The following is a 13,095-nucleotide window of genomic DNA, read 5'->3' as shown; positions in this document are numbered from 1 at the left end:
GCTCCAGTCACCTGGAAGGATGTCAGTCAGATGGAAGGAAGGCAGTGGAGATTCACCAGGATGTTCCTGGGAATGGAGAGCTCAAGTGGTGGGCAGCGATTTGGTGGCCTGGCCTGTTGTTGCCTGGAGTGTCAAGTGCTATTGAGATTTGTAAAATCATGAGTGGAGGAGCATAGATAAAGTGAATGTTCGCTGCCTTTCCCCACCCACACCCCCCCCCCCCCAACCCACTGGTAAGTTATTCAAGACGTTTATTCTCATCCAATTGTACAAGTTCAACCCGACGAAACAATGTTCTCCGGTCCTCGGTGCAAAACTCGCAGACACACAACCAGACATAACACACAGACAAACAATACACACGCAGGACAAGTATTCATATATATAAATAAATAAATACTGTTTCATGAATATAAGAGTCTCAGAGGATCAGTGGTGTTTGGTCGTTCAGCGTTCTCACTGCCCACGGAGAGAAGCTGTTCCACAGCCTGGTGGGGCTGGCTCTGATCCTCCTGGATCTTTTCAGCTGATGGGAGCAGCTGAAAGATGCTGTGTGTGGGGGTAGAATGATCTTGTGCTCCCTCTTCAGACAATGATCCTGGTAGAGCATGTTGGTTGGGGTGGGGGGGAAGATGGGAGACCACCAGGTTCAGGAACAGCTGCTCCCCCTCCACCATCTGACTCCTCAACTACAAACTCAATCAGGGACTCAGTTAAGGACTCGGACTTTATTGAGTTTTGTTCCCTCTGTATTGCACAGTCAGTTTGTTTACATTTCTTTATATGTTTACATGTGTATGCTGTGTACAGTTTATTTTTGCTAATAAGTGGTAATTCTACCTGGCCCACAGGGAAAGGATCTCAGGGTTGTATGTGATGTCATGAATGTACTCTGACAGTAAATCTGAACTCTGAAATCTCATAGACAAGAATATAACAGTCATCGCAAAATAGGGAAAGGTACAAAATACTAATTTACCTGTAACTCTAACAATCTTCTGGACTAATTAGGAAGATAATAGGTTATTAAAAATGGATAATACCTCCCGGCAGGTTATCAATTTGTCTTATTGTGCAAACTGCCACGTCAAGAGCACACAAATTTCACAAATGACAGAAAATTCTGCAAATATTTAGCGTGGAACATCTAAAGCAGGAAGAATGAGTGAAAATTTCACATCATTAGAATTTCACAAGTCCGAAGCCCTGAAGTATTTCACCAGTCTTTCTCACTCCGGGTGTTAGCTGTGCACATCCCACACAGCTGGACGTTAGATTTTGTCGTGAACAATCATGAAATTCGTTGTTTTGCGGCAGCGTCACAGTGCAAACATTCGGATTAACCACCTTACAACAATACTAAAAATAGTGCACGAAAAGTGAGGCTGTGTCTGGGGTTCATTGCTCATTCGGGATTCAGGTGGTGGGGGGGTGGGTGGGTGGAGAAGCCATCTTTGTGCCGCTGGGGGATCATCTTCAGGTTCCTGCCTTGCACCTGTTTGACCATCCATCCCAGATATGAACTGCTGTATCCAGAGGGTCTGAATTCCACCAGCCCACTTCCAGCGCATTCCATCCTTCCGTGTTGCATGACTCACCAACAATCAGCGCCATTATCTGTGACACTGCCGCAAAACAACGAATTTCGTGGCTTGTTCACGACAAAATCTAATGTCCAACTGTGTTGGAAGTTGTAAGAGAATATTTGGGGACATTTTTGGGAGATACATTGGGAAACATAGGGTAGATGACATACATGCACACACTTTAAAGCAGATCTTATTTGAAATACTGGAGATTTCATATTCACAGTGTTTCAAATAAGATGTGCTTTAAAGTGTGTGCATGCATGTCACCTACCCTATGTTTCCCAATGTATCTCCCAAAAACATCCCCAAATATTCTATTACAAAGTGCACAGCTAACACCCAGAGAGAGAAAAACAGGTGAAATATTTCATGGCTCCAGGCTTCTGAAATTTTAATGACGTGAAATTTTAACTTGTTCTTCCTGCTTTAGATGTTCCGTGTTAAATGTTTGCATAATTTTCTGTCATTTGTGAAATTTGCGTGTTCTCGACGTGGAAATCAGTAAAGACAGTCTTTGCCTAATGTGATTGAAAACTGTCTTCCGGTGTGATGCTGGCATTCATTTCAAGAGTCCAGGGATGTGATGCTGAGGCTTTATAAGGCCTCACGGAGTATTGTGAGCAGTTCTGGGCTCCTCATTTAATTCTTTGAACTCTGTATCCCTGTTTTCAGGGACTACCAACAAGCTCATATACTCCGTGTCCCCATTTTCCTGGTTTTATACCCAAACCACCAGCTGGTTCATACTGTAGTTTACTGACGGACCCAGTCTGGAGTGTATATTATGAAAGGTTAACAATGTCCAGAGTCCAAAGGGTTAAGGAAGGATGTGCTGACGTTGGGGAGGGTTCAAAGCAGGTTCACAAGGATGTTTCCCGGCAATGAAAGGGTTATCGTACGAGGAGCGTTTGACAGCTCTTGGCCTGGACTCGTTGGAATTTAGGAGAATGAGGGGGAACTCATTGAAACATTTTGAACGTTGAAAGGTGTGGACAGAGTAGATGTAGAAAGGCTGTTTTCCCACCGTGGGAGAGTCCAGGACAAGAGGATTGAAGGGTGTCAGCTTAGAACAGAGATGCGGAGGAATTTCTTCAGTCGGTGGGCAGTGAATCTGTGGAATTTGTTGCCGCAGGCAGTTGTGGAGGCCGGGCCATTGGGTGTATTTAAGGCAGGGATCGATGGGTCCTTGATTAGCCGGGGCATCAAAGGTGATGGGGAGAAGGCCGGGCAGTGGGACTGAGTGGGAGAATGGATCAGCTCATAATGAATGGCAGGGCCAAATGTCCTATTTCTGCTTCTATGTCTTATGGAATGAAAGAAGCATCGCGTGCGTTTGGTGGACACTTGTGGCAGATACTGATTGGATACTTTACCCAACACGAAGCGAAGTGAGTCTTCTGTGGGGGAATAAATGAAGATTCCAATCTTTAATCTGGCCCAGTGGGACTCGACTGCAGTGCACCTATTTCACTGATTATGAGATCATGCTTCATGCCTGACAAATGCATTCACCTCCGTTCTGTCACTTGGGATCTGTTTTCTTGGTCATCAACATAATTTATCTTTGCATGATACTCTCCAGTTTAAAATGAATCTCCAGATCTAAAGTAGATCATTTACATTTACCTCGTGTGGAATTTCTTCCCCACTGCCTGATGGAACCAGGCACGTGATTTCATGGATAAAAACTGGCGGTGTGTTGCTGGAACTGCTGTAACAGCAGCACTGACCGTGGTGTTGTCGCGGGGAGGGGAGACACAGACGTGCTCCACAAGGTCCAACCGCCTAGTCTTGGACCTGTACAGGCTTCAAACGATCTTCAACCGCGGATGTGTGGGCCAAAGTTGACAGCGCCTGTGCCCGGCAGCGGCCTTGAGCAGTTGTAGGGGAGCAGGGCACCAGGAACAGGGAGAACACTCCCCCCCCCCACCCCGAGGAGAAGCAGAGCATACGGCACTACAGGATGGCAACCACGGCAGCGGACCAACGAGGGAGCCCACTCAGGTTGCAGGCGGTCAGCGCCTTGGGGTTGAGAGACTCGTGGAGCCAGGATTCAAGAAGGTACTGGGGGCACCGAAGGCTTCCCGATCATGTCGGAGGTTCAGATCTGGAGCAATGGATGGAACAGGAGGCTGGGCGGCTGCAGGAGGCGAATCCATGGAAACTCAGCATCTCTGAAGGGACTCTCTTTTGCTTTTTGTTTTCTCGTCCTGCAAGAGGTGGTGGCTCTCTGACTGCTGAACAGCAGGCAGAAGGCAATTTCATGTAATATTACATTATCCCTCCATTAATCTTCATCCGCGAAGCCAAACCAAAGAACATGTTCTGCAATATTACCTGACAATAAATGAATCTTGGCACATAAACACACTGTACAGTGGTAGCAGAACATTTAAAAGGATTCACCTGACATATTTTGTCCTTGTTTTCACTCTGAAAGGAAATATAAATATAGTGAGCCATACCTTATCATCTCACTAGCATTGTTCATTGGGGAAGATTCTTCAAACCAGAACACAGATGGGGGGGAGGGGGTTCCATAGCTCCTTTGTGAGGAGGAGGAACAGGAGGTTATTCGTCTCCGAGTTTCTGCACCTAGTTCAAAATGTAAATGTGGACGTACAGCATGGTAACAGGCCCTTCCAGCCCGTGAGCCTATTTCACCCGATTGACAGCTCCCCCGGGTGGGGGGGGGGGGACCCAAGCAGACACGGGGAGACTCTTTACAGACAGCACGGGATTTGACTCCCGGCCCTGATGGCAGATGCGTTAACACCGTTGTGCCAACCGCAACGCCAACTGTGCCTCCCTTCCCCCTCTGCATACAGCGTCAAATTGTGGATAATGGGGTAGGCTCTACTCAAAAAACTGTCCAAAAAAAAAAAAAAAATATATATATATATATATATATTTCTATTACAGTTTAAATGATTGGGGCCTTTTTCTGGGACTAAGAACAATCTCCATTTAGAACAACCAGGCTCTCAACATCTGCCCCATTAATCCTTTGTGTATGGACCCCAATGAGATCATCACTCATTCTAATCTCAAATCGCGCTCACCAAAATTCCTGGGAACCCCCCGTCATTCCCTTCTTCATCTCAGGAGCCATTTGTGACCACATAGAACATTACAGCTCAGTTCAGGCCCTTCAGCCCACGATGTTGTGCCTAAAAAAACCTTCCCTAACTCATAACCCTCTATTTTCTTACATACACATGCCTGTCTAATACCCCTGGTGAAAACATAATGTTGGAGAAACTCAGCAGGTCAAACAGTCAAGGGCATACTTCAGGAAGGATTAGGGGAGACATCTGGGGTCATTTCTTTACACAGAGAGTTGTGGAATGGCCTTGCCAGGGGTCATAATGGAGGCTGCAACATTTAAGAAACTCTTAAACAAGCAAATGGATGAAAGAAGGGAGGGAGGATTTCATCATTTTTGTAGATATATATGGGTCGGGCCAACATTGTGGGCCGAAGGGCCTGTACTGTGCTGTAGAGTTCTATACAACTTTTTTCTGGATATTAAATATATCATCTGGAAAATTGCGTGCAGCTCTGGTCTCCTTACTTGAGGCAGAGATGGGGGGTGGGGGGTTGGTCTACGAGGAGAGATTGGGTCATCTGGGAATGTACTTGCTGAAATTTAGAAGAACGAGAGGGGATCTTCTAGAAACATAAAATTATTAAAGCCATAGATAAGTTAGAGATGGGTTGTTCCCATGGAGTGGGGGGGGGCGAGGGAGACGAGAACTAGGGGACGTCGCCTCAAGATTCAGGGGAGTAGATTTAGGACGGAGATGAGGAGGAACTGCTTTTCCGGGGGGGGGGGGGTGGGAGTCTGTGGAATTCGCTGCCTATTGAAGCAGTGGAGGCAACCTCAGTAAATATATTTAAGACAAGGTTGGGTAGATTTTTACATAGTGGGGGATTTAAGGGATATGGGGAAAAGGCAGGTGGGTGGAAATAAGCCCATCATCAGTTCAGCTCATTGAATGGTGTAGCAGGGCTCAACTGGCCAGATGGCCACCTCTTGCTTCTATTTCTTGTGTTCTTAAATCAATCAGCACATGCTACATTTAAGATGAAACTACATTTCATCCAAGAGTGGCAAGTATAATTTGGGACATCTCTGAAAGCCATTCTGATCATTTCCACAACACGGGTCGGGGCCTGCATTGGTGAGAAGAAAGTATACATTATTGCTTGCCCCAAACAGATAACTGGGACTTTTCATTTCCAACTCTCTTTATGTGGAGAAAAATATATCCTACCCTGGAGACAGGCAAGGGGCATGATGGTGATAAATGGTGGAGTATATCCCAATTGATTTGTCTGCAATTGGCAAGGTCAACTAGTTTGCAATGAAGAGGATCACATCACAGAAGCCCCAAGGTCACATTACAGGAAGTGGTGTTTCAATTTTGTTACCAAAAATATGTTATATTATAGAGCATTCCATAGAAAAACCGCATCATGCCTTGGTGAGGGTCTCAAGCCCAAAACATTGGTTTTGTATCTTTACCTTTGCTGTATAAAGGACGCTGTTTGATCTGCTGAGTTTCTCCAGCGTCGGGTTTTTACTTCAACCGCGGTGTTTGCAGACTCTTATATTTCATATTTTCTCCTCCTCTATCTAAACATCGGCAGGATCAGAGCGCATCAACAAATTTTCTTAAAGGTCGGAAATGAGCACTTAGACCTGTGGCCTTTGTTGTTTCAGCATTGTTAGTTTCTCCCTCAAGTACGATTGCTCCTCCTTTGCTAAGTCAAGGGGGATGAGGAATCCCTTTTCCCTCATCACTCCTCACTCTTCCAAAGACTGGCTCCGTCACCAGCGACGCACGCCTCCTTTCACTTTGGCCTTTGGCCAACCACTGCCACCGAGGGATACAAGGAACCGATTGTCGTTCAAGAGGAAAGGAGAAGATTTCAAGGGGATTGGAGGGGTAACGTCTTCACACAGAGGGAGGTGGGTGCGCGGCAAAAGCTGCCAGAGAAATGGTAGAGGTGGGAGCTGCTCACACTGATCATTCAAGGCCTCTAATATTTTCTAAACATAGAGCACTACAGCTCTGGCAAGGCATCCCAAGCCCCCCACAACTCTCTGTGTAAAAAACATACCACTGACCTAAACTTCCCTCCCTTCACTTTGTTCAGACGTCTTCTTTGTTTGCTATTCCCACCATGCGAAAAAGCACTGGCCGTCCACCCTATCTATGCCTCTCAGAATCTTGTAGGCTTTTATTAAGACTCCTCTCATCTTTCTATGCTCTTTCTATGCCCCAGCTCTGCTTTGTAAAACTTATTTTTCAATCCACACTCCCCTCTCTGTAGCTTCCACATCCTTCCTGTAATGAAGTGACTAGAACTGAACAAGTGTGGTCTCACCAGAGATTTGTAGAGATGCAACATGACCTCCCGACTCTAAACAATATTTATTTTTTATATATGTATCCAATATATATGGGCCAAAAAAGGGGGGGTTGACTTTTACACAGGCATCTGGAGCTCCGGTGGGTGGACAGCCAGGGAGAGGGTCCACTGTCGGTGCATCGGGAGCTCCAGAGGGCAGATGTTGCATGGGTCAGCGATGGTACTCGGGGACGAGGATCTGTGGTCAGTGTGTCGGGAGCTCGGATGGGCGGGTGCCAGTAGCGAGGATTCGCAGTAGGGGCATCAGGAGCTCGGATGGATGGATGGCTGGGGCGAGGACCCACTCCAGGGCGTCAGAAGCTCAGATGGATGGATGGTCGGAGTGAGGATCTGGAATCGGGGCGTCGGGAACTCGGATGGATGGATGGCCGGGGCGAGGATGGGCGGAAAGGTGGTCGACTTTTACACGGCTCACTCAAAAAAACCCACCCGATTTTTGGGCCAAAAATGGGGGTCGACTATTACACGTTAAGAACGATTGCACGAGTATATTTACTTGTCCTGCGCAAGTATGTTTGTCTGTTGTGTCTGGTTATGTGTCCGAGGGCCGGAGAACGCTGTTTCGTCCGGTTGTACTCATATGACCACAAACTTAAGTTCAATTCTCTGAATGCTGTCATTCTCTGGGGTGAGGTCCGACCCTCTCCGGGGTGAGGTCCGACCGTGTGGAGCGAGGTCTGACCCTCTCCGGGGTGAGGTCCGACCCGAGGTCCGACAGGGTAGGGCGAGGTCCGACCCCCTCCGGGGCGAGGTCCGACCCGAGGTCCGACCGTGTGGAGCGAGGTCCGACCCGAGGTCCAACCGTGTGGAGCGAGGTCTGACCCTCTCCGGGGTGAGGTCCGACCCTCTCCGGGTTGAGGTCCGACCCTCTCCGGGGTGAGGTCCGACCCTCTGGGAAGAAGCAAACAGAAAAGATGAGAATTTAATAAAGTTCGGAACTTTATTCTGACAGATTATTCAGAAGTACCCACAGTAAAAGCATTAATAAACCAGCCTACCTGTGACGGGTCTTCAAAGAAATACTGACATCTGTGGGTTGCAATCTCCCTCGATAAGCGGTCCCGCGATTGAGGAATGAATTTAGCGCCGGGGCTGCGGTAACTTCGGCCACATCTGCGTGACAACTGGACCGTCTCCAGCCAGATGATACATGTTAACGGGCGCAAGGATGCACCGTCGCTGCAGATATTTTCCCCGTTCTCTCAAACCCAGTTAAGTCTTGAGACAAATTTCAGAGGCAAAACTTTTGTTTGTGGGGAGTAGTGGGGGGTCCTCTTGTTTATGGACTCGACAACCCAGGGATTGCATGAAGTCTGTGGGTAGAACAGCCGCTCCGGTTAAAACCAACGGGTTTGAAGGGAAGGGCCAGTTTCGAACTCCAAACAGCTCGGGCCAGTCGCCAAGTGGATGGAGAGGGATGGCAGCTCGGTCTGCAGTGAGTCAAAAAGCCCTGGGGTTCGCCCATAAGAGGGGCAGAGAAGAATTGTGGACCTTGCAAGAAGATTTTAGGCTAGAAATTTGTACCCAGAGAGGGCATCCACACTTAAAGCAAAAAAAAAACATCTTTCCTGATGGCAGCAGCGAGAACAGGGCGTGGGCTGGGTGGGTGTGGATCCCTGGTGATTGCTGCAGCTCTCCGATGGCAGCGTTCCCCATAGATGTTCTCGATGGTGGGGAGGGTTTTGCCTACAATGTCCTGGGCTGTGTCCACTGCCTTTTGCAGGGCTTTATGGCCCCATACCGGACCGTGATGCAGCCGCAGGCACACTTTCTATCAGGCCTCTGTAGAAATTTGTCAAGATTTCTGATGTCAAACCAAACCTCTGCTCATCAAACATTGGCCACTGCCTTTGGCAATAATTGCCGATTTTCAGGTAGTAATGCCACACAGTAAAGGTTAATCAGCAGAATATTTGCTCTCCACAGAACACCTGTAGAAATTTGCAGAGTCTTTGGTGACAGATCAAATCTCCTTCCACTCCTCACCAAGTAGAGCCTTTGACCCTTTGATGAGAAATCTCCTGATGTCTCTTTCCTCAACTCCATAATCAGCTCCTTGGTGTTGATAACGTTGTCATTACACCATTCAACTAACTGATCCACCTCCCTCCTGTAGGCTTCCTAAATTGCCGTCTGTGATTCTGGCGACAACCATGGTGTCAGCGGGAAATTTGTAGATGGCATTTGAATTGTGCCTGGCCACATAAGCCATGGGTGTAGAGTAATCAGAGCTAAGCACGTCCTCCTGTGTTGATCGTCAGTGAGGAGGAGGTGTTGTTACTGATCCACACTGACAATGGTCTTCCTATGAAGCAGTCAGAGCAGGGTGCAGAGGCCCAGGGTTCAGAGCTGATGGAACAGCCCGGAGGGTGAAGGCTTGTCTTGGGTAAACTTATACCTCTCATTTTGTTCATTTTAGATTGGTCACAGTGTTTGAACTACCGAAAGAAAATAGACACACACACCGAGAGCAGTTCAGTTTATACAAGTCTTTATTACTAAATCTAAAGCTGAATTCACACTACAATATGCAAGCCCTTCCCAATTATACTTATCAATGCCTGGACTGGTCCCAACTGCCGAAATGAGGCACACTTGTAATAGGTTGTCGGGGCGCCAGTATCAGCTTCTCTACCTCCTTCGACCGGGACGTTAGCTGGACTCTTGAAGTTCTTCTTGCTGAGAGATGTAGCCACCTCTTCCAGTCTCTCTCTCCAGCAGTGGGACCAGGGCTTATATTACCCAAAAGTTGTTTACTTCAGATCCTATCTCTTTGAACAAATGGTTTATTATCTTCAAGGTCTCCTGACAGTCTGCGACCAACAAATGTAAACTGCTCTGGGCCTCATAAGTGTAAATTAGATAATGTCTTCCTATTCTCAACTGCATCCTGGGCCCCATGGTGGGAGTTTACTAAATATGCATCTTAGGCTCATGGTGGAATTTAGATTATGTCTGCTGATTCCAAACAAGTTCTCAGCCTTGCAGTCAAAGACACAGTTTAAATCTTCCATTACAAGGCTGAACTGTCATTGACGAAGAGTAGCCTGATGTATGTGTTGCCCATCGTCGAGGTGATCTTGAGCTGAATGAGATTGCAGCTGCCTCAACAACTACCGCCAAGTAGCACTAACTTCTACCATGTTAAAATGCTTTGAGAGGTTGGTCATGGCCAGAATTAACAGGGACCCAAGTAAAGATCTTGACCCACAACAATTCGCCTATAGTCAGAATCACTCCACAGCAGATGCAATCTCTCTCGCTCTCCATTCAGCTCTGGATCACCTCAAAAACAGCAATTCATACATATGGCTCCACTTCATCGACTGCAGCATGGCCTTCATTATTCCCTCAGTCCTGGTCAAGAAGCTACAAACTCTGCAACTGGATCCTTGACTTTCTCATTGAAAGACCAACCACAGTCAGTACGAATTTGAAACAACGTCTACTCCTCACTAATTATCAAGCAGGTGCACCCAAAGATGCATGCCGTACTCATTATACACCCATGACTGTGTGGCCAGACACAATTCCAAAACTATCTACAAGTTTGCCGATGACACCGCAGTTATCAGCAAAATCACAAACGGCAATAAGGAATTGTACAGAAGGGAGAAAGATCAGCTCGTTGAATGGTGTTACATCAACCACCTTGTGCTCAACGTCAGCAAAACCAAGGAGATGATTGAGGAAGTCAGAGGAACACGACCCAGTCCTCATCGAGGGCGCAGTAGCAGAGAGGGTCAAGAAAGTCCAATTCCTGAATGTCAACATCTCCGAGGATCTGTCCCAGAGCCTCCACGTCGATACAATCACAAAGAAGGCTCGCCAGTGGCTATACTTCGTGAGGTGACTGAAGAAATTTGATGCATCACCAAAGACTCGTAAACTTCTACAGGTATATGGGGGGGAGCATTCTGGTCAGCTGCATCACTGTCTTGCCAACTCTCAGGGCAAGAATGAACTCGGCCTGTGACATCATGGGCACCAGCCTTCACTCCATCAGGGTCATCGACACGAGGCGGTATCTTAAAAAAGCAGCCTCTCTCAAAGATCACCCAGGCCAGGCTCTCGTCACTCTGTTGCCATCCGGAAAAAGGTCCAGGAGCCTGTAGATGAGCACCGAGCGGCACAAAGGTGGCTTCTTCCCCTCCGCCATCAGATTCCTGAATGGACAATGATCCACAGACACTGATTTACTTTTCATTCCCTATTATTTTTTATAGATGGTTCCTAATATTAATGTTTGCTCTGTGACGCTGCTGCAAAACAACTAATTCCATGACTTGTTCATGATAATAAATTCTGATCTGACCAAGTTCTGTCTTCAAGGCACTTGGAATACTGAGCCCACCCACTATGTTTCCGATTGACAGCCAATTTAACCAATCAGCTTTCGAGCTCATAACAAGACCATGCCGCGACCTGATTCGCCGAATTCCAGCCACTGCCCAATCAAAAGGCAAAATGGCCGCAAGGATCCGACCAATAGAAATGCACATCGTCGAAACGATCTAACTAATCCAAAAGCAGAATCGTCTCCACCTCGCGTCCATTGCACAGCAGCGACCACGGGAGGAAGGAGTGACAGGTCGTGCGTCCAATCGACAGAGCGGCTGACGGGAGAGGGCGGGCAGCGTACGAGGCGTGGAGACGGTGCCGCCATTTCAGTTGCTGCCGTCGGTGGAGTGAAGCGAGTGGCGTGAGGGAGTCGGGGGTCGCCGTGTCCGAGCCTTTTCGCCGTTAGGGAACCGCCTGAAGCAGTGGAAGAAGATGGTAAAAATTTTCGTGGGCAACCTACCGCGGCCGGCCACCACCGACGAAGTCCGCGCCCTCTTCGAGAAGTACGGGGACGTCAGCGAGTGCGACCTCATCAAGGTGGGCGGGGCTAGGGTGGAGCGGGGCGGGGCTAGGATGGAACGGGGCGGGCCTAGGGCGGGGCGGGGCTAGGAAGTGGGGCGTGAGGGGGGAGAGAAGGGGGTGGGGGGGGAGAGAAGGGGGTGGGGGGGAGAGAAGGGGGTGGGGGGGGAGAGAAGGGGGTGGGGGGGGAGAGGGGGGGAGAGAAGGGGGTGGGGGGGAGAGAAGGGGGTGGGGGGGAGAGAAGGGGGTGGGGGGGAGAGAAGGGGGTGGGGGGGAGAGAAGGGGGTGGGGGGGAGAGAAGGGGGTGGGTGGGGGGGGAGAGGGGGGGGTGGGGGGGGAGAGGGGGGGGTGGGGGGGAGAGGGGGGGGGTGGGGGGGGAGAGGGGGGGGTGGGGGGGGAGAGGGGGGGGTGGGGGGGGAGAGGGGGGGGTGGGGGGGGAGAGGGGGGGGTGGGGGGGGAGAGGGGGAGGAGAGGATGGGAGGGGGTTGTGAGGGGTGGGGGGGGAGGGATTGGAGATGGGAGGAATTGGAGGGGGAGGGGGTTGTGAGGGATGGGGAGGGATTGGGGGGTGGGGTGGGAGGGAGAGTGGAGTGGGGCATAGGGAGGGTGGAGGAGAGGGGAGTAGGAGGTAGGGGAGAGGAGGCGTGGAGGGTAGTTGGGGTGGGGGTGTGGTGGAGAGAGGGGAGGGAGTGGGGGAAGAGGAGTTGGGACTGGGGTTGGGAGTGAGAGGGTGGAGAATGGGGAGAGGAGTGGTTGTAGGGGAGTGTGGGGGTGGGTGGAGGGGGGGTTAGGGTGAGGATGGGGAAGGGAGGGAGAGGAGAGTGGGAGGTAGGAGCGAGGGGGCATGGAGGGTAGTTGGAGTGGGGAAGGAGGGGGTGGTGGAGGGTTGGGGGGAGAGAGGGATGGGGATGGGTGGGGAGGAAGTGGGGGAAGAGGAGAAGTTGGGACCAGGGATGGGAGTGAGTGAGGAGGTGGGGCAGGGGGAAGTGGAATGGAGAGGGTAAGAGAATGAGGGGGTGGGGATTTGGGAATGGAGGTGGGCTGGGCTAGGTAGAAGTGGGAGTGGGGTGGGGCTGTAGGTGGAGGGAGTGGATGTGTTTGAGAGGCGTGGCCCTAAACCTCTGAGTGGCACCTGGGTGGGGTTGCTGGAGAATGTCAACTAGAAAGTTGAAAGGACGATTGAGGTTTGGGATCGGAGGGACGTCTC

General features: G+C 49.6%; 2 protein-coding genes across 8 annotated transcripts in view; one reads left to right on the top strand and one right to left on the bottom strand.

Annotated features, from left to right (window-relative positions):
- The window catches only part of LOC138754668 (zinc-binding protein A33-like), a 53,374-nt gene extending 41,467 nt beyond the window's left edge, over positions 1–11,907 (bottom strand). For 4 of the 5 annotated variants that reach the window (XM_069919289.1, XM_069919283.1, XM_069919285.1 and 1 more), the window contains exons 1-4: positions 8,027–11,907; positions 3,996–4,022; positions 2,963–2,986; positions 980–1,003 (exon numbers count right to left, since the gene is read on the bottom strand). Coding sequence is in view for 4 of the 5 variants with exons in the window: in XM_069919283.1 (XP_069775384.1) it covers positions 980–1,003; positions 2,963–2,986; positions 3,996–4,002 (55 nt within the window). In the remaining variant the exon portion in view is untranslated. The remainder of the gene's footprint in view (positions 1–979; positions 1,004–2,962; positions 2,987–3,995; positions 4,023–8,026) is intronic. The other variant, XM_069919286.1, reaches the window with a different exon arrangement.
- LOC138754669 (RNA-binding protein 4B-like) overlaps positions 11,584–13,095 on the top strand; it is a 53,206-nt gene continuing 51,694 nt past the window's right edge. The window contains exon 1 of one of the 3 annotated variants that reach the window (XM_069919290.1): positions 11,584–11,906. In XM_069919290.1, coding sequence (XP_069775391.1) covers positions 11,802–11,906 — 105 coding nt within the window. In that variant the 5' untranslated portion in view covers positions 11,584–11,801. The remainder of the gene's footprint in view (positions 11,907–13,095) is intronic. The other 2 variants (XR_011351865.1, XM_069919291.1) reach the window with 2 other exon arrangements.

Source organism: Narcine bancroftii, chromosome 2 (genome assembly GCF_036971445.1).
Source record: "Narcine bancroftii isolate sNarBan1 chromosome 2, sNarBan1.hap1, whole genome shotgun sequence".
NCBI lineage: Eukaryota > Metazoa > Chordata > Chondrichthyes > Torpediniformes > Narcinidae > Narcine > Narcine bancroftii.
This window is presented reverse-complemented; position numbering and strand designations above follow the sequence as displayed.